The following is a 27,671-nucleotide window of genomic DNA, read 5'->3' as shown; positions in this document are numbered from 1 at the left end:
TACCAGAAGTATTATTTTGAATGTACAAGTGTGTGCAAAATGCCCACTCTGTCACTATGAAGTACACTATTGGTCACACAAAGCAAGGCTCATAAAGAGAAGTTTGGTGTAGTAGAACTTGACTGGCCCTGACCTCAACCCCATCAAATACCTCTTATGAGCTGGGGGGACCAACTACATATTACAGTTTATGCAAGTAAATACAATGTCATTAAAATTCCTGTTGATTTAATTCTGAGGACCATGCAGTGTAGGTTAGGGTGTAGAGGAAGAACCCAGGAAAGTGAAGTGATTGTCATTGTGATGGGGTAGTGGTGGCCTAGTGGATAAGGAAGAGGACCTGTTATCGGAAGGTTGCCGGCCAAGGTGCCACTGAGCAAAGTACCGTCCCCACACACTGCTCACTAAAGGAGGTGGTTAAATGCAGAGGACACATTTCGGTGTGTGCACCATTTGTGGTGCTGCTGTGTTTCACAATGACAATCACTTCACTTTCACCCTTCATCTCTGCATTTAACCCAACCCATCAACCCAGGAAATGCTCACATGTTTACACGTATGGTGACCAGGTTTGGGGTTTGTAGGTTGAATTGTATTCCCACAGGATACAAAAATCTGTTTGCTCAAAAACCATAGCTTGTACCCTGCATTTTATGTCATGGGCAAGAAACTGTTCAACATATCAAAAATCCTTATGAACACTTTAAACATGTTCACATCATATTGACCAAATTTTATGTTAATCTGATGAACAGTGTTCAACCATGACAATAGAATCTGTTCATCATCTTAATGAGTAGGGGGCAGCCATGAAAGGCGTCCAGGGAAACATTCTGCCCTCCCTAGGCGATTGAGCTGGTTTGTTTCTTCTTTTTTGAAAACTTTATCAAAGTTTGTTCTTTTCTTCTTTTTAGAAACAATAAAAAGTGAAAGTAAAGTGATTGTCATTGTGATACACTGCAGCACAGCACACTGTGCACACAGTGAAATGTGTCCTCTGCATTTAACTACCAACTTTAGTGAGCAGTGTGTGGGGACGGTGCTTTGTTCAGTGGCACCTCAGTGGCACCTTGGCAGTTTGAACTGGCAACCTTCAGACTTCCGTTCCCGCTAGGTCACCGCTGCCCCATGTGAAAAAGACCATGTGGTGTGGGAGAGGAGAATAAGAGTGTGTAGAAAAAACTCTTTTCTCCCTCCACACAAAGCACTGTATTCAACCACTCCAATTTGATGTTACCTGGCAGAAAGAGGCATGGCACAGTAGAGGTTAAAAATGAACAGTTTCTAATTTATTAACACCGGTAAATAATTATTGTAGTTACATGTGAATATTGAATGTAAAAAGGTACCAAGGTTACAGAGAAAATAAAAATGAGAAGAAAGAGTAAAAAGGGAGAAGAGAAAGAGAGGGGGAGAGAAAGGCTCAGAAGCCTTCCGGCTTCCGATGGAAAACCCCCTGAGCAAGAAAGCTCAGAGAGCCTTTTTCCACATGTGAGCAGACTTTTATACCCCTGGCCTACAGGAAGTTGTCACTGGCCTACAGGAAGTTGTCACTGACCAATCAGAACCTGTTGTTTCTGATGTCACACCCCCGGTGCCTCCCATTTGGGGAAGACAAAGAGGGTGGGTGGTCCTGACGGCTGATACTTCACACGTAACCGTCAGACAAAAGACATGTAAAACAGAGGTGTCGAATCTTCACGCACAACCATCGACACAGGAATGTCACACTTCCCCCTGCAGACATCTGTTATGCAAGGCAAAAGCAGGCTCCCGTGATGTCCATTCTTACACCCACAACAAAATATATTCAGAAATTGTCTCGTATTTTCACATACAGACACAAATCATAAATGTAACCACAAGCAGTGATTAATGGAAACTGTTCAACAAATCAAAATTCCTTATAAACGCTTCATAAGGAACATGTTCACAACATACTACAAATTTTGTTAACCTGATGAACAGTGTACAAGCATTACAATAGAAGGTGAAAAGCGGTACTTGCCAGTTGGTGTCGCTATACCAAGTTGTCAATATTCATACATGAATATGATTATTGTATGAGAGTGAAATTTCCTCTTAATTATTAAATGTTTAGTGTAATTTATAAAAAATTACATATAAATTTGTCGGCTTGTCATTTCAAGGCTGTTCAAGCTATCAAATAAAAGTTTCGGAATTAAGCATGATGAACTTGTGTTCTACAAATTTGGAGAGAATTGGACAATTGGTCTAGGATCCTTGTTTCAAATTCCATTGTATGAGGAAAATGTAAAAATCTGAGCTATTGAGTATGAGTGCATCATAAATTTGTCTTAATGAGATTAACAACCATATTCATTTTAGTGCCGATATGTGAAAGTGTGTCTACACCAGAAGGGGTAATGCATTAGGTGGCGCTGTTGAGCGCACCTGGCCACGCCCAGGCCAAGCCTTGCGTGAATTGTGATGTGTGAGTGTTTTTTTTATAGGAAGCACCTGAAAATTTGCAAACTCTTGAGAGAAGGAGAATAATGATAATCTTTGCAAAATCAATAAGGCTTTGTACCTTCTGTGCTCGGCCCTAATTATCACAAAACATAACATAAAGTCCCATAGACATGCTTACGTGATTAGCATTGTGCTAACGTACCTCCTCAACACATTGGTACATTCACGAAACGCTATTTGCATGTCTGTAGCTTTAAGAAATAAATGTATATAGATTTACCAAATTTATTAACCCTTTTGCAATAATTAACTATTATTCATGTAATGTACAACACTAATGAACTTTTGTTATTGCTGACTAAACAATAAACTGCTGAGACAGCACACAAACAGTTGGAGTCATCTAGCCTAAAGGTTTTGTTGTGTTCAGGATGGAAGTTGTGCGGGTGTTGTGAGGTCCTGATGAGGCAAATTGTCTGTCTTTATTCTGCCCCGTTCACCTGTTTCCTGACTCAGGCGTGTAATTCCATCACCTGTATAAAAAGGAGTCACCACTGCCTCACATTAAATGTGTGTGACCCCGGCCCCCTGAAAATCTGAAATGGATGTTTAAGGCTAGACCAACACTGATGGATTTAGTATGGTTTTACAGTTGAAACCAAAAGTTTACATACACTGCATAAAAAGATATATAACTTATTTTTTACTGTCTGATATTAATTTAAAAAAATTATTACTTTCTTCAAAGTCAAAAGTATACATACACTAAGGTTACAATGCCTTTAAACTATTTGGGAAAGCCCTGATGGTGATGTCATGGCTTTGGAAGCGTCTGATAGGTTAACTGACACCACTTAAGTTGATTGGAGGCATACCTTGTCACGTCCCTGGTCTAGGGTCAGGGACTTGGCAAATGGGACAAAGGAGCAGTGACGCAATTGCACTTATGGCTAACTGTTTATTACAAACAAATACATATAAACAAAACACACACAAAATAGTTCGGGTCAGTTGAGTTACGATTGAAGTCTATGATATTCTTGTCCTCTGTTCACAATTCTTCACTTCACACCAACACCCTCTCCTCTTGTCCCAAAGCGGATGCCATTTTGAGTCCTCTTCCCTATTACAACCCACCAATCGTGACCGGAAGGGGGAGAAGTCCAATCATGGGCTGATGAGGAGCCACCCTGCAACATTACAGAGAGAGAGCGAGAGAGAGAGAGAGAGACAGAGAGACAGACACATTAACAGAAAATACACATACTCCACCACGGGACGTCACAACCTCAACACACTGCTTCCTTTTGTGACACCATGGGAAAGTCTAAAGAAATCAGCCAAGACATCCGGAAGAGAATTGTGGACCTCCACAAGACTGGTTCATCTTTGGGAGCAATTTCCAGATGCCTGGAGGTGCCAGGTTCATCTGTTTAAACAGTTATACGCAAGTATAAACAACATGGGAATGTCCAGCCGTCATACCGCTCAGAAAGGAGACGGCTATTCAGTGTTCTGGTGCAGAATGTGCATAACAATCCCAGAACAAAAGCAAAAGACCTTGTGAAGATGCTGGCTGAAGCTGGTAAGAGTGTTTCATAGTGAAACGAGTCCTGTGCCGACATGCGCTGAAAGGCTACTCAGCGAGGAAAAAGCCATTACTCCAAAAGTGACATAAAAAAGCCAGATTACACTTTGCAAATACACACAAGGACAAATCTACCACCATGCAACGCATTAAATAAGTAGAGACACTCTTGTTTCTATTAGTATACAATGCACTTACAATACGAAGACTTTGACTGATTTTCCGGATCCCAGCTGGCCGAGTGAAATCCTGAGGACGAACAAAGAACGCGATGCGAAGCGGCGGCCCCGGGGGAAACGAGCCAGCGTCAGGAACAGGCTGAGGGCACGTGCACACAGCACACCTCTGCCTAGCATCCTGCTCGCCAATGTCCAGTCACTGGAGAACAAGCTCGAAGACCTCAGGGCCAGGGTAAAGTTCCAGAGAGACATCCGGGACTGCAACCTCCTCTGCTTCACCGAGACATGGCTGAACCCAGCGGTGCCGGACCATGCCATCCAGCCGGCCGAGTTCTTCTCGGTCTACCGCATGGACAGGACACGCGACTCGGGGAAGACACGGGGAGGCGGAGTGTGTTTGATGGTAAATAGCAACTGGTGCAATTCCATTGTCCCCCTCACACATTCGTGCTCGCCGAATCTGGAACTATTGTCCATGAAGTGTCGTCCCTTTTACCTTCCTCGGGAGTTCACATCGGTCATCATCAGCGCTGCTTACATTCTGCCGAAAGTGGACACGGACACTGCCTTATGCGAACTGCAGGAGGCGCTCACACAGCACCAAACACAGCACCGGGACGCTGCGCTTATTGTGGCAGGAGATTTTAATAATGCCAGCCTCAAACGCGCAGCGACGAATTTTCATCAGCACATCACCTGCCCCACCAGGGGCGATAGGACACTGGACCATTGCTACACTACCATAAAGGACGGATACAGGGCACAATCTCGTCTACCATTTGGAAAATCCGACCACGGCGCCATCTTCCTCATGCCTAAATACAAACAAAGGCTTAAACAGGAAGTTCCGGTTCAGAGGGAGGTGGCACGCTGGACGGACCAATCGGTGGCCGCTCTTCAGGATGCACTGGATGACGCAGACTGGGGCATGTTCCAGAGTAGTTCGGGAAAAATCAGTGAGTTTGCGGAAGCAGTTGTGAGTTTCATTGGGAAACTAACGTTCAGAAAACGATCATCAGAACGTTTCCCAATCAGAATCCGTGGGTGGATAAAACCATCCGCGACGCTCTGAAATCTCGCACCTATAACGCGGGGCTCGCTTCAGGGGACATGGAACCATACAAGGCTGCGTCGTACAGCATCAGGAAAGCGGTGAAGGAGGCGAAGCAACGCTACGGGAAGAAACTGGAGTCACAACTCAAACAGAGTGACTCTAGGAGCCTGTGGCGGGGACTAAGGACAATAACGGACTATAAAGCAACATCATCCGGTACGACGAACGCGGACGTGTCTCTGGCAGATGAGCTTAATACATTCTATGCTCGCTTCGAGGCTGCAGCTAAAGGCGCTAGCGATGCTACGGCTAGCAGCTCCAATGGCTAGCAGCTCCAACAGCTGCAGACGGGAGGACACTGCCAGCACCGAGAACGCGTTCGTCATCACCGAGCATGATGTGAGGAGAGCCTTCAAGAGAGACTAAGAGAGTGAACACCAGGAAGGCAGCAGGACCAGACGGCATCTCGGGGAGAATCCTCAGAGCCTGCGCGGACCAGCTAGCACCTGTGTTTACAGAGATATTCAACCTCTCTCTATCTCAGTCGGTGATCCCCACATGCTTCAAGGAGTCCATCATTGTTCCGGTCCCCAAGAAAACCCATCCTGCCTTCCTCAATGACTACCGCCCTGTAGCCCTCACCTCCGTAGTGATGAAGTGCTTTGAACGGCTGGTCAGAGACATCATCATTTCTTCACTACCGTCCACACTCGACTCACTACAGTTTCCTCCACACAGCACTCACCCGCTGGACACTCGGAAGGGAAATTATGTTAAAATGCTTTTCATTGACTACAGTTCAGCATTTAACACAATAATCCCTTCCACACTCACCACCAAGCTGGAGCACCTGGGACTCAGCTCATCTCTCTGTCAGTGGATCTCCAACTTCCTAACCGGGAGACCACAGGCAGTAAGGATGGGTGGACATGTCTCAACCTCCATCACCCTCAGCACTGGAGCCCCCCAGGGCTGTGATTTGAGCCCCCTGCTGTACTCCCTGTACACCCATGACTGTACAGCCACTACTAACTCCACCACCATCATCAAGTTTGCTGACGACACTGTCGTGGTGGGCCTGATCTCTGACAACGACGAGACGGCCTACCTGGAGGAGGTTGGAAATCTGTTGAACTGGTGCCAGAGGAACAATCTCCACCTGAACGTCAGCAAGACAAAGGAGTTAATAGTGGACTTCAGTACAAAGCAGGAGAGGACCTACCAGACCCCTGTCATCAACAGGAGCCCAGTGGAGAGAGTGGACAGCTTCCGTTACCTCGGTGTTAACATCACGCAGGACCTGTCATGGTCACATCAACACCATGGTGAAAAAGGCCCGGCAGCGTCTCTACCACCTCAGACACCTGAGAGACTTCAGACTGCCCTCCAAGGTGCTCAGGAACTTCTACTCCTGCACCATAGAGAGCATCCTGACGGGAAATATCTCAACATGGTTCGGGAACAGCACCATGCAGGACAGGCGAGCACTACAGAGGGTGGTTCGATCAGCCGAACGAATCATCCGTACCAAGCTCCCTGACCTTCAATCTATCTACAGCAAGCGGTGCTGTACCAGGGCCAGGAAGATAGTGAAGGACCTCACCCACCCCAACAATGGACTCTTCTCTCTGCTGCGATCAGGGAAGCGCTTTCGCTCCCTGAAGTCCAACACAGAGAGAATGAAGAGGAGCTTCTTCCCGCAGGCTGTCCAAGCTCTCAACAACAGTACATAGAACTCATGCACTTTCACCTCCAATCACTCCAGACTCTTTTGCACAAACCACTTTGCACAAAATCACTTTGCACAAAATCACTCTGCGCTTTTTACCTTACTGCTCTTTTTTTTTTATGGCTCTTTTTCTCTTTTCTTTAAACATAGTCTGTAAGCCATTTGCACACCTTCACCCTACCAGTTACACATATTTTATGTTAAAGACGTAAAAGTGTAATATTTGGTTATGTTTGCAATATTTAAAATATTTGCATATTGGTTCATTGTTTACTTGCAACATTTGCAATACTGTGGTCTGTAGCAGTCGCATAAAGCATTTCACTGCACATCATACCGTGTATGACTGTGTATGTGACAAATAACATTTGAATTTGAGACCCTAATGTCCTGTGTCCTGACAAAACAAAAAAGTAACTGTTTGGCCATAATGATCATCGTCACATTTGGAGGAAAAAGGGGGAAGCCTTCAAGCCTGAGAACACCATCTTAACTGTGAAGTACGGAGGTGGCAGCATCATGTTGTGGGGGTGTTTTGCTTCACAAAATAGATGGCATCATGAAGAAAGAACAGTATGTTGAAATATTGAAATAGCTGAAAAGATGTGTGAGATCAAGGCGGCCTACAATCCTGACCCAATTACACCAGTTCTGTCAGGACAACTGGTTTTGACTTTGAAGAAAGTATTAAAAAAAATCTGTCAAAATGTCAAAAATTTTGACATTTTGCAAATAGAAATTATTTTGGGAATCCTAACAAGCCTGAAACTGAAAAGGTTTTTTTATGGTTTAATATCAGACAGTAAGAAAAAAAAAATTATATGTCTTTTTATACAGTGTATGTAAACTTTTGGTTTCAACTGTACATTGTAATGGCTTTTATTAAGTTAGCCTCTGTTTCAGTCATAACCCTTTATGGTCTTTAACTGTCAGGACTATGACCATGCGATTTTCTATCCCTTGTTTTTCATGAAATATTGGCCAAGCCCAGAGAAGGTGTTGACACCACTTGACAAAGAATGACCCATCCTCTTCACCTGATTTCATACCAAGACTCTTACAGCATGGACACCAGAATGCGGTTTATGGAAGGAAAGCTTGCCATTGTCAAGCTGAGAAAATGGGGACAATGCATTATTAGGCACAGCCCTTTACCACAATCCAAAAATTCCTGAAAAAGAAGGAAACCACGTGTAACAGCTGACGACAGATAAATAGTGAGGGCACTAAAGAAAACATCTTAACATCTGTAATACTTCGAACAATGGAGGAGCAGAGGCTCTGTGTCATTTGTGACACGCTTGTCAGCAGACGGGGCCAGTTCCATTATGAAGTGTTGGACTTTTTTTTTTTTTTTGATTAGTCACGTCCCCATCTAGGGGTTGGGAAACGTGACAACAAAGGAGAGGGATGTGTGAGGCGGGAATACATACATACCAGGCCAAAGTGTGATATTGTGCTTTTATTTACAGTGAGACGTGAACAACCAACCAAAACCTATAATGCTGTACACAAGAACGACAACACACCATAAAAAGAGAGACTATACAGTTTACAGAACAAAAACCCAACTAATAGTGATGTTACGGGACGTACCGGGGCGTCGGAGCGTGTATCGAGTAGTGGAGGAGGCGTTTCGCGAAGCGCGTGTCGAGGCTTGCTTTGTCTAGGGGAGGAGCCTAAAATGATGACGGCTGCACCACGTGACGGCTTCGGGAAGCGGTTCAGATTTTGCCGCGAGGTTTGAGGCGATATAAACCCCTCAGGCTCCATTCAAAATGTGGGGTTTCGATGGAGAGTTCCGGTCAGTTCAGAGTTTGGATAGAGTTTTAATAGTTTGGATACTAGAGTTTGGATAGCGTTTATATAGTTTGGAGATAGAGTTTAGAGAGACAGAGCAGCGTCATGGAGTCACGGAAGACCCAGAATGTAACAGCAGATACCACTGTGGAGGTCCAGCGCTACCTTTCAGAGCCGAATATAAGCAGGCTGGAAAACACTCTGGAGTATTGGGAGAGGCAAAAATAATCTTGCTCTTGCGTTTTTGTGCACACCGGCATCTTCTGTGCCATGTGAAAGGGTGTTTTCAAAGGCCGGAGAGGTTGTCAAAAAAAGGAATCGCTTAAAACCAAAAACTGTTGAGAAATTGTTATTTCTGAATAAAAATCACTAAAAATTCCCGTTCTGTACATCATTGTCCAAGTTACACAAGCATACATGACTTGTCATATCATCTAATACTCACACAGAAAATATTCACCCAGAATACACTCAAACAGCATTTTATTATACACATATGTGATCATTTATGTAAAACAATGATTTCATATACATGGTTTGTAATTATACACCTGGCCAGTAGGTGGTATCGTGTGCACATGAAACGAACGAAAAAAAAGCGGTTAAAAAAAATCGGCCCGTAATCGGAAGGTTCGAATCCCGATCCGCCAAGGTGCCACTGAGGTGCCACTGAGCAAAGCACCATCCCCACACACTGCTCCCCGGGCGCCTGTCATGGCTGCACACTGCTCACTAAGGGTGATGGGTTAAATGCAGAGGACAAATTTCACTGTGTGCACCGTAAGCTGTGCTGCTGTGTATCACAAGTGACAATCACTTTACTTTCAAATGAAGCTTCGAACCATTTGGCCCAAGTGGTGCGATGCCTCATGAGGCTTCATCTCTTCATCACTACCCCTCGCCTAAAAAAGGAACTAGTGTCTTGAAAACGTGTGAATTATTGCAGTTTCTCGTGATTCGATTTTTTTTTTTTATTGCTTTCAGGGAAAAACTCCGAAACGACCTCCTGTCTGCGCCAAATATGCCAAATAAGGTGGTTGGTGACGTCATTTCCGTGAATGGCCACTCTCTGCTATTGGCCTTTTCTACTCCTTATTATCATTTAAACCTACAGACACAGAAACGACGCGTCCTGGGGAAATTTAATTGTGGGAATGGCTGCAAGTGGCTATAATTCTGCACCATGCCTAAATTTCCTAAAGAGAAAAAGTTCTTTAACTTTCTAAAGTCTCTTTATCGACTATGCTAACATGCTAACACGCTAACGATCTTCTTCTTCTCCCGTCTGTTTACACAATTGTCCCCTTCAGCTGCACCACACGGCCCCCTGCTGGCGGGCATTTTAAAAATCATAACATATATTATTATACAGTGAATGGTTCACTGCTTCAGGGTGATCGCTGCCAATCACATTGTTTCTGAGCTCTTGTTCTTCAATGTGATTGGCTGAAAAAAATGTGACATCATCAGCTCTAATATATTTAAGCAGCAAGCCTACAAGAAATAACTCATTTCAGATTTACAAGCTATTAGTACAAAGCTATTAAAATGAAGTGGTGGAAGAAAGCAGTTAAGCGTATCAGGTTTGCCAGGAAAAAAGCTCCTTCACAGGCCGAGACCTGTGATCAGCTGAGAACTCAACTGGCAGATGAGCAGGAGAGAAGAGAGAAAGTTGAAAGGGAGCTTGAAGCAGAAAAAGAAAGCAGGAAAGATGCAGAGATGCTTCTCCTGGAGACTGAGACCAACTTCCAAAATCAGATGGAGAACAAAGAAAGGTACTTTCAAGAGACACTCCAGCAAATGAAGACCAGAAAAGACAAAAGACAAGATGAGAATCTTGCCAGAGAACTGAAAGCAAAAAGGTGCCTCCAAGAGGAAAACACTGAGCTACGTGTGCAGCTAAAAGACTATGAACGTAGACTGGATGAAGCAAAGTCCCTTGCGGTTGATTTTGAAAGGAACATTCTCCAGGATCGTTGTGAAAATCTGGCGTTTCATGAATTTGTGGGGGCCAAACTAAAAAAGATGAGCGCTCTCTTAGAACTTGCAGAGCGTCTCAAAGAAACGGATACCAGGAACGACCTGGGAAAGTGTCCAAAACCAGACTGATTTCTCCATGACGTTGTGAGGGGGGACATCCCAGGGTAGAAGAGAGGAAGTCACAAGGGGTGTTTAAATCAAACCCTCTATAGAAATAAATTACAAAAAAAGAAATTGTGTAAATAAAGAATGTATAAAGAAAAGATGAACAAAGTCTCATTGAATATCTTGAGCTGCACAAACCTGTAACACCCGGTAACACAAACACTAAAAATAATTTAAGGCTGCGGCACCCACGATGTGGGACGGCGATTCAGAAGGTTGTCCACCACGTGCCAACCGCTGTCAGGCTCTTCAACAGCTGACCACACACACACACACACACACACACACACATCCAATACACCGTTTCTATATATACTGATATATTTTATTTTTACAACTCACATTCACTGTTGTTTTTTTTATGACTATTTTGCTTTCTGATTCATTGCATCACCACTTAAGCCAGAGTTTGCATCAGGGTTTGCAAAGTGTCCTGTTACACCAACTTAATTGAAATCCGGCACCCTAACATTTATCAAGATAGTTATATGAATGTGAGTGTGAACAAAAACATTTTCTGTCTCCCCTGTTCATGATGTTGTTATAAAAGATTAATCTGTCCAATAAAACTTCAGAGTTTTCCTGAATTTCCTGCAGTGTACAGAGTTTTCCTGCATTTAAATAACCTCACTACACTGGATAAGATCTCACCTGAAAAGATCTCAGTGCCTTGGAGAGAACAAACAGAAACCATGGCAGACGGTGGTATTGCACAACTGCCACAAAAAATAGTTATGGTGGTACTCTAGTGTAATAATGGCTCGGTACCCAAACCAGGACAGCCTAACTGAGGTGAGTTGAACACTATCTATGCTTCATTAGGTTACTGTGTATTAAAGTGGACTTAATTGTCACTGTCTCTGGGATTTTAACAGATGGTCAGTGTGAACAGATGTGTCTGCAGTTTAGATTTAAACCCCATGACTGTGTCTGAATCCCGAACACTGACTGGCAACCCATTCCACATTGCAGAGTTCTAGATCTGCTCCCAGTTGTGACCTTCTGTACTTCTGCTAGCAGCAGTAAGCCCGGACGGTGTGGCGGATCATAAATAATTCAAAGTTCTCTCAAATAATGCGAGGCGAGACCGTTAAGTATTTTATAGAACAAAAGTAGGATTTTGTAATCTATCATATATATTAAATGGGTAGCCAGTGCAGCGAATGTAAGATTGGGTGATATGGTCGTATTTTCTCGTGCACCTACTGTCACATGATCCAATCCATGTGACTGGGAGCAACACGGAAACAAGGTAACGTGACTCCTATAAATTGGCAAGATGGCCACTGCCAGCCGCTCAGTCATTGATTGACATACGTCAACAAGACTCGACTCCACTCCTTCGTCTAAAAGTAAGAAAACTGCGGCTCCCACTCCAACCGTGCATCGGACCCTTTGACCCCCTGTTTTCACCGCCTCGAAGCCCTGTTACTCCTCCAGACAATCGGGGGGAACCCGTGCAGCTTGGATGGTGTGGTGTTGGAGGTGTGGTGTGGTGTTGGAGTGGGAAGTGCATTGCCATCGCCACTGCCTTCTGCCACAGCCCTCTCCGTCCTCCACCTCGAATCCAGAATGAACCCGTCTTGTTTTAGATGACGTTCCTTCCTGTTACCACGACCTAGCTGCCATCTTCAGCCTGTACAAAGTTGCACAGCTGCCACCCCATTGGCCAGGCGACATGGCCATTGACCGGCTACCAGGAACCACGCCCCCTAGCGGACATCTCTACCCTTTCTCTAAAGAAGACCATTTGGCCATGGAGCAGTTTCAGAACGGCACCATCCGCCCATCGACCTCGCCGGCCGCGGCAGGGTTCTTCTTTGTTTCCAAGATGGTGGTCTAAGACCCTGCGTGGACTATCGTGGCCTCAATAAAATCACCATAAAAAATTGAACACCATCTTACTAACACTGCCCTCGACGCCCATTGGGGGGCCAAGTATTTCACAAAGCTGGATCTACGCTCAGGCTACCACCTCATCCGCATCCGAAAGGGCGACAAGTGGAAGACAGCATTCATCACCCCCACTGGTCACTTTGAGTGATTAGTTATCCCCTTTGGACTGTGCAATGCACCCGCCATCTTTCATTAATGACACTCTCCAGGACATTCTGGGACGGTGGCTGTATGCTTACCTGGATGACGTCCTCATCTACTCACCCACCTTAGAAACCCACATCCAACATGTGAGAGCAGTCCTGAAGAGATTGCTCGCCAACCGACTGTACTGTAAGCTGGAAAAATGCGCCTTCCACCAGCGCTCCACCACGTTCCTGGGTTTTACCATCTCGCCCCAGGGTGTGGCCCCTACCCACCACGCTGAAACAGCTGCAATGGTTTCTTGGGTTTGCGAATTTCTATTGTTGATTCATCTACAGTACAGTCGCAACACCACTTACTGTTCTCACCAAGCCTTCGACACGCCCTTTTCACCTGACCACAGATGCCATCCATGACTTCAAGTGCCTGTGCCGTTGTGTCACCACCGCTCCTGTCCTTCAACATCCAGATCCTTCACTTCCATTCATTGTGGAAGTGGACGCGTCAGAGATGGGTTCTGGCACTGTCCTCTCTCAACGCGGTCCTGACCGGGAATTGCACCCGTGTGGCTTCTTCTCACAGAAGTTCACTACGATGCAGCGGCGTTACGGGGTGGGGGACTGTGAACTGCCAGCAGTCAAGTGGGCACTCGAGGAGTGTCGACACTGGCTGCAAAACTGTGACACCCCCTTTCAACCGATCATCAAAACCTAATCACAATCAAAGCTTCCAGGAAACTCAGTCCCAGTCAGGCGAGGTGGGCCCTTTTCTTCAAACACTTCATCTATCTTACCGTCCCAGTTCCAGGAACCAAAAAGCCAACACACTGTCCCGACAGCATGCTCCAGATTACGTATCCTCTGACCCCAAACCCATTCTCCCACCTCATCGCATCCTGGGTCCTCTCCAGTGGTCCCTGGAGACCAAGGTCCGGGCTGCCCAGACGTCCGACCCTGGCCCGCCCAACATCCCACCAGGGTGCCTATACGTCCTCCAACACCTGCCGGTCCGATGTGCTGCACTGGGGCCACTCCTCTGTGCTCTTGGGCTGGTGGCCTTCGTTACGGCGGGATGTACAGGCCTACGTGGACGCCTGTGACATCTGTGCCCGGGCCAAGACTCCCAACACTCCTGCGGTTGGTCCCTTGCATCCTCTTCCCATTCCTCATCGTCCCTGGACCCACCTCGCCTTGGAATTCTTCACCGGTCTCCCTGAAGCCAACGGAATGACCACCATCATGACCATAGTGAATCGTTTCTCCAAGGCGGTCCACTTGGTCGCCCTGCCCCGACTGCGCTTCCGAGTGGCACAGAGAGTGTGGCTGTCCACCCAGGATCTTCATCTCAGGACCGAGTCACACAAACTGTCCCCTCGGTACATCCTCAGCCAGCTGAATCCCCTCGCCAGTACGACCGGAGGGGCGGTCCTGGATCCCGAGTCGTTTCATCCTGGACCCTTCCTTGGTGACTGAGTACCAGCATACCGCTTCCGCTCCGGGGCCATCGGGGGTCGGCCCTGGAGGGGGGGGGGGGGGGGTACTGTCACATGATTCCATCCATGTGACTGGGAGCAACACAGAAACAAGGTAACGTGACTCCTATAAATTGGCAAGATGGCCACTGCCAGCCGCTCAGTCATTGATTGACATACATCAACGAGACTCGTCACCACTCCTTCGTCTAAACCGTTCCTGACTTTCTCCTATCCTCTCTACTGAACTCCTTCCTCTCGTCCTGCCCCGTACTAAATTGTACTGTAACGTGAATCCGCCTGTTCGCGTTCACATACTAAGTTGGAGGGAACTTACCTGCCTCCTTGCGTCCCACCGCAACGGGTTTCGACACGCGGTCATTTTACATTTACATTTACATTTACAGCATTTATCAGACGCCCTTATCCAGAGCGACTTACAATCAGTAGTTACAGGGACAGTCCCCCTGGAGCAACTTAGGGTTAAGTGTCTTGCTCAGGGACACAATGGTAGTAAGTGGGATTTGAACCCGGGTCTCCTGGTTCACAGGCGAGTGTCTTACCCACTAGGCTACTACCACTCTATGGTAGAACCAAAACGGTCACGTTTTGGTTCCGTGGACCGTGACACCTACTAGAACATTCAGACATTAATGCGTGGCAGTAATCTAACCTTGATGTAATAAAGGCATAATAATAAAAGGCAACTTTTTGCATTGGCCATTGAGATCATATTTCTAGTCTTTGAAATATATTAAAGGTAAAAGAATGCTTATTGATATTATCTACATGTGAATTGAATGAGAGACCTGCATCAATAAGGACATCTAGGTCCTTTACTTCTGTTTTTGGTGAAATAGAAAGGTTATCCAGTGTTATGATGTAGTTAGACAGTTAACGTCTGGCTGCATGAGGCCCAAGTACAAGAATGTCTGTCTTATCAGGATTTAACAGAAGAAAGTTGTTTCTTGTGTGTGTCATTGGCATAGCAATGAAAGTTATTACTGTGATTACAAATAAGGTGGCCTAAAGGTATCATATATAAAGATAATAGCAACTGACCTAAAATAGAACCTTGTGGGACACCAAAATCCACTCTACTATGTACCATAAATGTCCACAAACTGATACTGATCAGTACTGACCAGGAGAGGGCTACTCCTTTAATCTCAACAACATTCTCTAACCTTTCGATTATGTTGTGCTACGGTCAAGCAGCGAGATGTTGCTCTAATTTGGGCCACAAAAAAAAAAAAAACGCTGGCACGATGGCCTGAAATTCAAACTAGCAACTAACAACACTGACGACTCAAACACGCAACAAAGGCTTTCCGCAAACTTTTCTCCAGCACTCCGAAACTCTCCCCTCTCTCCTCCTCCGGCTCCACAACAATGGCCCCCCCGTCTGGCAGCTGGAGTTAAATGCTCCTGATGAGTTGATTGGCAGACTGATGATGAGGGAATAGGTATGCGGAACCATGAAATCCCAAACTCCACCCAGCAAACAGCCTAAAAGGGAAACACACCAAACACAGATAACGCCCCCCGACTGGCCATCTGGCTGTAGAACTCATTGGATTGTTTGGGAAATTGCCTTGGCTTACACCACTAAGGGCTGTTAATGGAATTAGAATTTTGACATCACACAAAAACTACCATGAATTACCATGAATAGCGTTTAAAATTTACTGCTGGATTTTTGATGTGTTGAACTACAGATTTTTCTGTACATTGTGTGCTGTGCTTCGCGTTCACGGTGCCTGTAGCTTCAGAACCTTTTCCTGTTTTAATGACCTTAATGGGCTTTTGATGACAGCACATGGAAACAGACCAACAGGCCATGAGCGATTTCTCAGAACAAACTGCTGTATGTTGAATCTACAATGTAATTTGGGGGGTGGAAAGTGAAGAGTGATGTGGAGAACAGGTCTGAAATAAAACAGCGATGCGGTGACTCGAGGGTCTACACTTTATTATTATTATTGAAAACAATAATTATAATTATTATTGAAGAATAATAATTGCAGGGAAAATAATAATATGTTGGCTTTGGAAATAAATAAATACATAAATAACTTGATGAACAAGAGTTGTCCTGACACGTATTCACCGCCTGCAGGCCTGATGCGCTACTCGCTGCTCCAGCTCTGCATGGGCTCATCAGGCGCTGGTGGCTTCAGCCCGCAGTTGTCCAATCAGCTGTCAATCTGGTGTTCATCGTCAGCTTCGGAACGACGGGATTGGCTAACCGGTGTCACGTGTGCAAGGAGGCGGGGCGACGCTTCATCTCGGTTCACGGACCCCAACGCCGGCCGCCTCACCGCCAACATCTGGCCGCCGTTAAAGGAACGTACAGCGCTGTAAGTATGAACGCGTTTGCTTAATATAATGACGTTTTTTTTAAATATCTAAATTACAGACCTTCTTGTGTTTTAATCGTTTTATCGCCGGTGATGATGAAGATCACATGGTCTTGCATCGTTTCGTGACTCAAGTTAACTACAAGTACCTGCTATGCTAGTGCGTACCTGGGAGTTTGCAGTCCATAGACTGGACGCGGAACAGAACCTGCAAAACGACAAATTCATATTCATCCAAAGGTTGTTTTCTTTTACAGCACCACCGTGGCTGATATCTGCAGGTCCCAAGGCCACGTTGCAGCAATCTCACTGACTAGAGATGTAATTACAGAGAGTTCAAAGGTGTTTTGGTGTAGTTTTTCTCTGTCTGTTATTCCACACTTTACTCCTCTATTTTCAGTCAACAACAATGACAACCAGCAGCTCGGTCAGAAAGCGGCACAAGCCCAGCTCCAGCGGGGCCGGGCCGGAAGAGAAGGGCAGGGCAGCGGATCTGGGCCAGTGGGGTCGGGCCTGGTATGGCGGCATACCTCGTTCACTGCCATTAGAATGCTGGTGATCTCTGTGGGGGTGATTAAAGTCATTAACACTCAGAGGACCATTTCATGTAGTCTCTGCGTTAATCACAAGTGGTTACCGAATGATGAATAATCCTCAAGGGTTAATGCATTGAAAAGGGGAAATATGACAAACATTCAGCTCAGCTAATCATTGGGGGTTAAAGCTGCGAATTTGGTCCTTTAAAGCTTTAAATTCCTTCCAACAGGGACGTAGACTGGTTCTCCCTGCTGAGCGTCATTCTGCTTCTTTGCTTTGCACCCTTCATCGTCTTCATCTTCGTGGTGACCTGTGAACAGTACCAGTGCTCCATCAGCCATCCACTGATGGACCTTTACAATGGCGAAGCCACGCTGCTCTCCATCTGGAGGAAGGCACCCTCCTTCAGCTGGGCAGCTACCAAAATCTACACCACCTGGGTGGCCTTCCAGGTATGTGGGAATCTCTCAGTGTCCACATGATGGGTGCTGATTTAGGTCATTTAAATGTAGATGTTTCAGCTATGTGCTAAATGATGCTGTGTCATGGAATAAAGCGATATTGGTTGAGTCTTATTTAATTGAACAGTTCTTTTGTCATGGTCACTGCAGCTCTAAATCCAGAAATGTAGAGGTTGCTGTGTTAGACATTTTAAATTAATGCCCTGTTCCACTGTCTTTAATGTTTTCTTTATCTGCTCTAAAGGTGGTGCTGTACGTCCTACTCCCAGACATCACTCACAAGATTCTACCTGGCTACATGGGTGGGGTCCAGGAGGGAGCCCGGACACCGGCAGGTAAAATAAAGCGAACTAAATAGTTTTTTTTAACCAATCAGCTCCTCTCTCCCAGTCCACACACACAACCCACACTTAGCCACACCCATCATTCCATGTGCCTGCCTCTTAAAATATACAGAAATTCAGATTTGTCATAGATGAGGCAGTGGTGGGCTAGCGGGTATGGAAGTGGACCCAAAATTCCAAGGTGCCACCGAGGTCCTCTTGATCAAGGTACTGTCCACACACTGCTCCCCAGGCTCCTTTCATGGCTGCCCACTGATCACTAAGGGTGATGGGTCAAATGCAGAGGACACATTTCATGGTGTGTCACCGTGCAGTGTGTGCTTGCTGTGCATCACAATGACAATCACTTCACTTTCACCGATGTATGATTCCTTTATTCTGCCAAAAAATTGGTTTCATAAATACGGTATTCTAATCTTGTAATGTGCACAAATAAACATAAACCATTATATGGTAAATAAAGATTCCAGTTATATGCAGAAAAATGTTGTGGGGTTGATTTTGTAAAAAGTATGGATAAAATACTTTTCAAACGAGTGAATATATATATATATATATTCGTGTAGCACTTAACAATTCCCTAGTATGTTCTATTATCAGGGCTCTCAGTTTTATAACTAAAAATCTATAGAAACCGAATGAGAATTGCTTCCTCTTGTAAGTAGCTTTGGATAAAAGTGTCTAAAAGTAAAGTAAAGTAAATGTGTCATTTTAGAATATTTTGTGGTTTATGTGCTTTAAATGACTAGGACTCATCAACAAGTACCAGGTCAATGGACTGCAGTCGTGGATCATCACACATGTGCTGTGGGTGGCCAATGCGTATTACTTCCACTGGTTCTCCCCCACCATCATTATCGACCACTGGATCCCTCTGCTATGGTGCACCAACATCCTGGGCTACCTTGTGTCCACCTTTGCCTTCATAAAGGCCTACCTGTTCCCTACCAACCCTGAGGACTGGTGAGGAACATGCTTATCTTCATTCATTCTGCCAATACCTTTCATTGGTTCGTTCTTCAGTGTGAGCATTTAGACTGTTCCTGTAGCAATGACGTGACCAATGGAGTATATTTTCTTTTTATTTTAATCCTGTCTAATTTGTGCAGCCTTGTAAAATATAATTTGCTTTATGCTGCCATAATTTTTACATAATTCAAATACACATCTTGTACTTGACATTCATATTCATGTGACACTCTTAGTCAAGTGCCAAATCAAACAATTGTTAGTGGGCGTGTCAAACTGCAGCTGGGATTTTTTTAATTCCAGCCAAGTTTACAATACGGAAAAAGTGAAAGTGAAGTGATTGTCATTCTGAAACACTGCAACTCAGCACTCTGCTTTTAACCATCACTCTTGGTGAGCATTGGGCAGCCATGACAGCGGCACCTTGGCGGATCGGGCGACCTTCTGATTAGGGGGCCATTTCCTTAACCTCTAGGCCACCACTGCTAAATTAATTTTATGGCAATGTAAAGGTTTGCAGGTTGATAATAATACTTTTTTAAATTTATAATAAATCTTTTTTATTTTATTTGAATGCATCTTTTTTAACGTGTAATTTGCAGCTGCAGTTCTTAGTGAGACAATATGCTCCCAAGAAGGGGTCCTGAGTGTTATTTATTTTATTAAAAAAAAAAAAAAAAAACGCTCAAGTGCTCAGACCTGGGTCTATGTCTCAAACCCTGAGTGTCTCCAGTGTCCCTGTCACTACTGATCATAATTTGCTCTGGATAAGGGCGTCTGATAAATGCTGTAAATGTAAATGCCTCAATTAGTTTGTGTACTTCAGGAGAACAAGATCCCTACAGGTTTAAGTGATTTTAACAGACTGTAAATGTGGAATCTTTTTTCTGCAGCAAATTCTCTGGCAACATCTTCTACGACTACATGATGGGCATTGAGTTCAACCCACGCATTGGAAAGTGGTTTGACTTCAAGCTGTTCTTTAATGGCCGCCCAGGCATCATAGCCTGGACTTTAATCAACTTGTCATATGCTGCAAAGCAGCAGGAGCTTTACGGCTACGTCACCAACTCCATGATCCTGGTCAACGTGCTTCAGGTAAGATGTTCTCTCTGCTGGCCACCAGGGGTCACTGTTTAATCAGCCGAGGGTTTGCACTTAAGAACTGTGTTTTGTAAACAGAAAATGAATAAAGAAACCTGGTATTTAGATTGGCATTGAAATTATTAGTGCATGCAGCTTAGGGTGACAGTATACTCATGACTGATTTTGTTTGGTTAAATGTTTTTTCTATTTCTATTGGTCGGTCTGTGTCCGGCTATCTGAAGGGTATCTATGTGCTGGACTTCTTCTGGAATGAGGCATGGTACCTGAAGACCATAGACATCTGCCACGACCACTTTGGCTGGTATCTGGGGTGGGGAGACTGTGTGTGGCTGCCCTTCCTCTACACGCTGCAGGTTGGTTTCTGTTCCATGGCTGTTATACAGTTCCTTGCTGTGACTCAATTTAGCAATTTACATTTACATTTACATTTACGGCATTTGGCAGACGCCCTTATCCAGAGCGACTTACAACGTGCTTTCAAGTTACCATCGATGAAGAGATCAATTCCGGTTCACTAGGACCCCAACTATGAATACATCTATTTAATTCACTCTGTTGTAGATTCTGTACACAAAGTTTGACAAGAAAATTACAATTTAATCTAAATATTCTTTAAAGAGGAAGGTCTTGAGCTGCCGTTTGAAGGTGCTCAGTGACTGAGCTGTTCTGACCTCGAGGGGAAGTTCATTCCACCACCGAGGGGCCAAGACGGAGAAGAGTCTGGATGAATGTTTTCCTTTTACCTTCAGAGATGGAGGGACCAGGCGAGCAGTACTGGAGGCTCGGAGTAGACGAGGTGCAGTGCGAGGTGTAATGAGGGCTGTGAGGTAGGATGGTGCTGCTCCATGTTTGGCTTTGTAGGCCAGCATCAGTATTTTGAACCTGATGCGTGCAGCTACTGGGAGCCAGTGAAGGGAACGTAGCAGAGGGGTGGTATGGGAGAATTTGGGAAGGTTGAAGATCAGTCGTGCTGCTGCATTTTGTATGAGTTGTAGAGGTCGGATGGTACATAGTGGTAGACCAGCTAGAAGGGAGTTACAGTAATCCAGTCGTGAGATTACTAAGGACTGAACCAGTATCTGGGTGGCCTGGGTTGACAGGTAAGGGCGGATTCGTCTGATATTGTAGAGAAGGAATCTACATGAGCGGGAAAGATTGCTGATGTGAGTTGAGAAGGAGAGTTGGTTGTCTATTGTTACGCCAAGGTTGCGGGCTGTTGCAGAAGGAGAGAGCTGCGAGTTGTCTAGGTAAATAGCAAGATCCTGATGTGGTGAAGAATCTGCTGGAATGAATATTAGTTCAGTTTTGGTGGGATTGAGTTGGAGGTGATGGGCTGCCATCCAAGACGAGATGTCTGTTAGACATGCAGAGATTTTGGAAGCAGCATGTAGATCAGAGGGAGGAAAGGAGAAGAGGAGTTGTGTGTCGTCAGCATAGCAGTGGTAGGATAATCCATTTAATTACCAAATTTAATTACCAAATGGTCACACTCGTCTTTCCAAACCAACAGCTGCTTTTCCAACCATACCGTTACCTATTAACACTACAACCCAGTAGTTTACTAGTAAATAGGGCTGCAACTAACGTTTATTTTAATAATCGATTAATCTGTCGATTCTTTTTTTGATTAATCATAGAATCGGATAAAAAAAAAACCCAAAAAAACAGAAAAGCATTCATTTCCAACCCTATTTTTAAAAACAGAACCAAAATCTTTAGAAAGTGCACAAACATGTTGCTCCTTGAGCTGTTATAATAATAAAATAAAATAAAAATGTCAAATATAGACTTTTTTTTTTAAATAAAGTGCCACCTGAGCTGCCAGAACGATAAATCATTTATAAAAAAAAAAAAAAGAACAATACAAGTCAGAAAATTTAACAGGATTTGTTTGAATGTCAGAACTTGTTGTCTACACTACACTGCAGGTGCACACTCGCAGATGCACACACTCACAAACACACACCTCTCTCTCTCAAGCTAACTTAAAATTTATTCATTAAATTATTACCATCAATGTAGTAAGTGCAAGGTTCATTTATACACCACATTTACCAAGTGCTATAAAATAACTTTAAAATTAAATTAAAAAGTACAACACACACAAATATATTTGTCAATAATAACCTATATGGGACAAAGCACAGAATATACACTGCAAAAAATGCTTTTCTAAACTTGTTTTCAGTCCAAATATCTAAAAAATCTTAAATCAAGATACATTTACTAGACACATGAAATAGCATAAGAAATTATCTTGTTTTCTGAAAAATATATCTCAAAATTAAGTGATTGCTTAAAACAAGCAAAATTATCTGCCAGTGTGGTAAGAAAACTAATCTTAATGAGATATAATCTCAAACAGAAGTTTTAAGCATCACTTAATTTTCTCATGCCATTTTTCTTGTCTAGTATTCTTGATTTAAGATTTTTTAGATATTTGGACTGGAAACGAGACAAATTTTCAAGGTAAAAAAAGCTTTTTTTGCAGTGTAGCTATACATGACAACAGATTGAAAAATGAATGGTCCAAAAACGGCTAGTGAATAAAAACATGTCTTTAGTCTTTTAACGCAAAGTAACTATAGCACCCCTGCTTTACTACTGCTATTAACGTGCTAACGCTAACTTGGCATGCTTGTCAAGCTGGATAACGGTTAAACACCAGCACCAGGGACATTATGTTCCTCACTTCAAAACGGAACAAAAGTAGGATTCTGTAGTGACTTCCCCTGCTGCTGAACTCCTTTCCTCCTCATCTAACACGCGTTGGATCATTGCCGTGGTGCTCCCGTGCTGTGCCATGTCGCTTTTGCATATTTCCGCGCAGATTTCTCTGCCTCAGCCATGTATCTGTCCTCTACCTCCGCTCGTTTTTTTAATTTTTTCTCCGCGCTGTCTATGAGGCGCCAGCATCTGCTAGCATCTGTGCGCGAGAGAGACCGAGTGTGTTCACTCCGCTCTGCGCTCAAATAAAGTTTTTTTTATTTTTTAATAATCAAATGTCTCTGCGTCGCGCGACACAACGAATCGATTAGGACATTCCTTGCCAACTCTTTTAGTAATCGATTTTTATCGATTCAATTGATTCGTTGTTGCAGCCCTACTAGTAAATTTATACATAGTAGCATATTTATCTTACTAAAGTGTGGGCTCAAACTTCTTCCCTGTTACCAAATACCGATATTATGGTTTTGCGATAAGGATTTTAAAAAATGACAAATGTCGGGACAAAGCAATTAATTTTTGTAATGATGCAGGGCTCATATAATTTAATACAAGCTGTTAATTTTAAAGTGCATAGATAAGACTACAGCTGATCTTAATTAGGTATATTATCTACTTCTCATCAACGTGTAGTTATTAAATTACAGCGTTGTCAGGACCTGTCTAGGACATCTAAGGCACCCTAATGTAGAGCATACAATAACAAATTATAATTTGTTTAATGTATATCTAATATCAGTGTTTTACATATAACAATAGTATTTCCATATTTTAGCACAGTAATTGTCAAACTTTTCATGATGGTCTAAAAAGAATAATAACCACACAGCATTTCCATAAACAGCAGCGGTAAATCATTCATAATAATAAGCTCTGTGTCCTGGTGTACCACTAGAGGGAGCCAGAGTAGCACCATTTGAGAACAAAGGCCCTAGTTTATTTTATGTTTGTCTGACCGAGCTGCTGGTGTGCATCTCGTGTGTCCATTAACATTTGAACTATACTGCTGAATTAGCTTGATGTTTTGTGTATGTTTTATGTGTGTGTGTGTGTCCTGAATTAGGGGCTGTACCTGGTGCACAACCCCATTCAGCTCAGCTCCATTCACGCTGTGGGAATTCTACTACTTGGCTTGCTGGGATACTGGATCTTCCGCACAACCAACCACCAAAAGGACCTTTTCCGCCGCACCAATGGCAACTGCACCATTGCTGGCCGCAAACCCACTTTCATTGAATGCCAGTACCGCTCAGCTGATGGTATCACCCACTGCAGCAAGCTGCTGACTTCAGGCTTCTGGGGCGTGGCACGCCACTTCAACTACACAGGTGACCTGATGGGCTCATTGGCGTACTGTGCAGCCTGCGGCACAGAGCACCTGCTGCCATATTTCTATGTGGTGTACATGACCATTCTGCTAGTGCACCGCTGCGTGAGGGACGAACATCGCTGCAGCAGCAAATATGGCGGAGACTGGCAGCGCTACACCAAAGCAGTCCCCTACCGCCTCCTGCCAGGGGTCTTCTAGAGACACAAGCAACAACACGACACGGGTGGAGGTTGTGCCTCAATCATACATTTAAAGACAACCAAGAGTTGGTGCAAACAGCCACTGCACCATGGTGACACAAATACAGACTTCTTTATCTGAAGCAAAAATCTGCATGTCACTGCCTCTTCCATCCAGAAGTCTTACGTCTTAACAGCGACAGATATTTACATCTTTTATGGATTTAGTAGAGATTTTCTGTTCATTAATTATGCAGTTATAAACCCTGCAGTGTGACTCAACACACATTTTGTGACCATCAGGAATCTGTTCATCATGAATATACAGGCTTTCCATGGATCCTTAAATTGAATTTTCCAAAATGAATGCCTTAGTTATCATTAAAAATAACTATTAATCCTTAAATCCAGAGTTTAAAAGTCTTAAAAATACTGAAGACCCAATAAATCAAATGAAACAAGCCTTCAATTTGTCAGTAATTTGCGGTTATCACTACACTATTTTACACACCGGTATCCCGATTTGGACTGCATATGCGTGCGCATGCGTACTCCGAAAGCCACCTCAGTACGGCCTAAACCTAACCCTACTCCTAAACCTAACCCCAACTGTTGTGCATGCAGTCCAAATCAGGTAGCCTGTGCGGTACTGGCATTAAATCACTCATCATTGATTTTGTGTGTCACCACGTGTTCCATCGTGCATTGATTGGCCGTAAAGGCACGTGAGACAACTGGGCATAAAATAAAAGGGTAAAATTATGGAACTAATACGATATACGATGTACGTCAGGCAACACTGCCAGTCGGCAAACACGAACTTCCAGTCTATATTATACCTATCTTTTCCATGTGAGTAGCTGCTAAAATTTGTTTCAGTGATTTGGTAAAAGTTTGGAATGTTATAAATTTGTTTAATTAAATGTTAGTTTTTAAATGAAATGTTAGTTAGATTTGAAAATCATGGCCACTGTTGTCAGATGATGTGTTTTTAATTATCAATCAATGGATCAATCAGTCTTTGTTGATATGGAGCTTTTTACATCGTCATAAAGCACCTAACAAATAGAACGGTGCTCAAAGCCTTAGGTGAACAAGCCAGAGGCAAAAGTGACCTGGAAAAAACTTACTTTAATAGGAAAAAAACCTTGAGAGGAAGCTAGGAACCTCTGGTCTGCCCTGGATTACAGTGAAATAAATAAAAAAAATGATGGCATATGAAGGTTATTTCAGTCCACTTGTATCCAGGTAGTGTGTTCAAGAGTCCCAGCAGGTGACTATGTCTAACCCAGGAAACTCCCCAGGCTGGATATACCATCCACAGTGGAGTGGATGGTGAATGATAGAGAAAAGAGAAGAGTGAGTTAGTGATGAGTTAGCAACAATTGAGAGTAACTGAACAGAGAACTAACACATTTCCGGCAGCACTAACTACTGCAGCGTTACTAATGGTGAGAGGACTATTGTTAAAGGGTAGCCTGTATAAGTAGGTATTTAGCCTGAATTTAAATACTGATACTGTGTCTGAATCCCGTAAATTCCTCAGAAGATTGTTCCATAGATTTTGGGGCTCCATAAGCAAATGTGCAGCAGTGACTTGGTGCACACTGGGGACAGCCAGTGAGCCTTCTTCCAGAGAATGAAGGGAGCGTGGTGGGTTATGATAATAGGTAATAGGTTACTACGATAAATTGGAGCAGGACCATGAAAAGCTTTATAGGTGATAAGCAGAATCTTGAAGTGAATACGGAACGTAACTGGAAGCCCATGCAAAGAAGACACTACAGGTGTAATGTGATCATACCTTCACATTAAGTTCACTGAAGTTTATTCAATGAAGCAGCAGAGCAATCAGAGAACAGAATACAGTCTAGATGTTATGAATGTGTGAACTAATTTCTCTGCATCAGAGAAAATCTGGAAATATTTTGAATGTGACAATTAAATGACAAATCAGCATCAAAAGTCACACCCAACTATGACCAGTTGAATAACCAGCACACTAAATGTATATCTTGAATATATATTAATTATATATTAAATATTTTTGTATCTTAGAAGAGCATCTGACCCTTGGACAAATGACAAATGTGACCCCAATGCAAGGTCCTTAAATTGATGAATTGGCATTAAAAAAGATCTTAAAAAGTCTCAAATTTGGCTTCTTTAAACTGCAGAAACCCTGATATAGCTCCATGCAAGGATCAATAAATCAATTCATTGATCTTTATTTATATGGTCTGTGTGAAACATTATTTCTATACACAGTATACTGTTGTACTGACAATAAAGCAATCTTGAATCTTGAAACCTGTAAGTCATTGAATCTGGAGGCAGCGTCTATTAACTGCACGTTCTCCTGATGCTGAAGGCCCTTATAGCTGATCAAAGGATATGTAAGAAAAAGCCACGTTAGGGTTAAGACGATTGTCTTAGCAACAATTATCTAATAAATGTTTCTTGTCAATGACAAAATCCGTTTCTCTAAAAGGCCTTTCATTTTTTACCTCTGAGGAGACTTCCTTCAAGTGTCCAGATTTCTCTCACTGAGAGAACCTTCGTATTTTATTGATATTTCAGCCTTCTGGTAAAACTTGCCCTCCGCTTTCGTTCTGTAGGTGGCAGCATTCACCCAACACTTTTATTTGAATGCATGCTGCCCTGCCATTCTAATATCTGGTTGAATCGCATTTTTATTTCTAGAAGTAAAACCTGAACAATCCTTTTTTTGCCGCCTTGAAACATGCCTGCAAAATGTTCCATCTGAAGCATATTAATCTGCAGTTATTAACCAATCAAACCTCCTGTCTTATTATTTGCAGACTTAAATCCAGGAGTCAGGGGAACACAATGAAGAAGAAAATTACACTTTGATGTTACATGAGGATTGCTGTTCATTACACTTCAGATAACCAGAAATATAACACCAGAAATGTTATAAATATTGAATGCCATAATCCAGGAGAAATCTGTGGTCAATCTGGGAGAGAGAAAAGCTGAACTCAACATGAACTGATTGCTTCATCCCCCTCCTTAACACCTTGAATCCATTAGATTGTGTCACATTCTGCTGAAGGGGCTTTCCATTTCCTCCTTTGGTGATCTGAAAGGGTTTTTAATTATGAATATGTTTGGGACTGTCTCATGACAAGATATGTTCTTAAAATGCATGTTCCTGTGACATGGGTACAGTAAAAGTGAAAGTTATGGTGACACAC

At 43.6% G+C, this 27,671-nt stretch overlaps 1 protein-coding gene across 4 annotated transcripts; it reads left to right on the top strand.

Annotated features, from left to right (window-relative positions):
- The first annotated feature begins 16,705 nt into the window (after nt 1-16,705).
- dhcr7 (7-dehydrocholesterol reductase) lies at nt 16,706-26,763 on the top strand. Of its 4 annotated transcripts, none has more exons than XM_028956641.1 (8): nt 16,706-16,799; nt 17,200-17,315; nt 17,566-17,788; nt 18,042-18,132; nt 18,891-19,104; nt 20,004-20,208; nt 20,439-20,570; nt 24,008-26,763. In XM_028956641.1, exons 2-8 carry the CDS (start codon nt 17,209-17,211, stop codon nt 24,470-24,472), a joined length of 1,437 nt encoding a protein of 478 aa, XP_028812474.1. In that variant the 5' UTR covers nt 16,706-16,799; nt 17,200-17,208; the 3' UTR covers nt 24,473-26,763. The 4 variants fall into 4 exon arrangements, with proteins under 4 accessions (XP_028812474.1, XP_028812476.1, XP_028812475.1 ...); XM_028956643.1 differs by having other exon boundaries at nt 16,742-17,039; XM_028956642.1 differs by having other exon boundaries at nt 16,742-17,120.
- The last annotated feature ends 908 nt before the right edge of the window (nt 26,764-27,671 follow it).

Source organism: Denticeps clupeoides, chromosome 16, assembly GCF_900700375.1.
Source record: "Denticeps clupeoides chromosome 16, fDenClu1.1, whole genome shotgun sequence".
NCBI lineage: Eukaryota > Metazoa > Chordata > Actinopteri > Clupeiformes > Denticipitidae > Denticeps > Denticeps clupeoides.
Note: the sequence above shows the minus strand (reverse complement) of the source record. Positions and strands in the feature narration are given on the sequence as shown.

Coding starts and splice junctions, on each gene's coding strand:
- dhcr7 (XM_028956641.1), top strand. CDS start 17,209: ATGACAACCAGCAGCTCGGTCAGAAAGCGGCACAAGCCCAGCTCCAGC. Junction 17,316..17,565: donor GGCCAGTGGGGTCGGGCCTG/GTATGGCGGCAT, acceptor TCCTTCCAACAG/GGACGTAGACTGGTTCTCCC. Junction 17,789..18,041: donor CCACCTGGGTGGCCTTCCAG/GTATGTGGGAAT, acceptor TCTGCTCTAAAG/GTGGTGCTGTACGTCCTACT.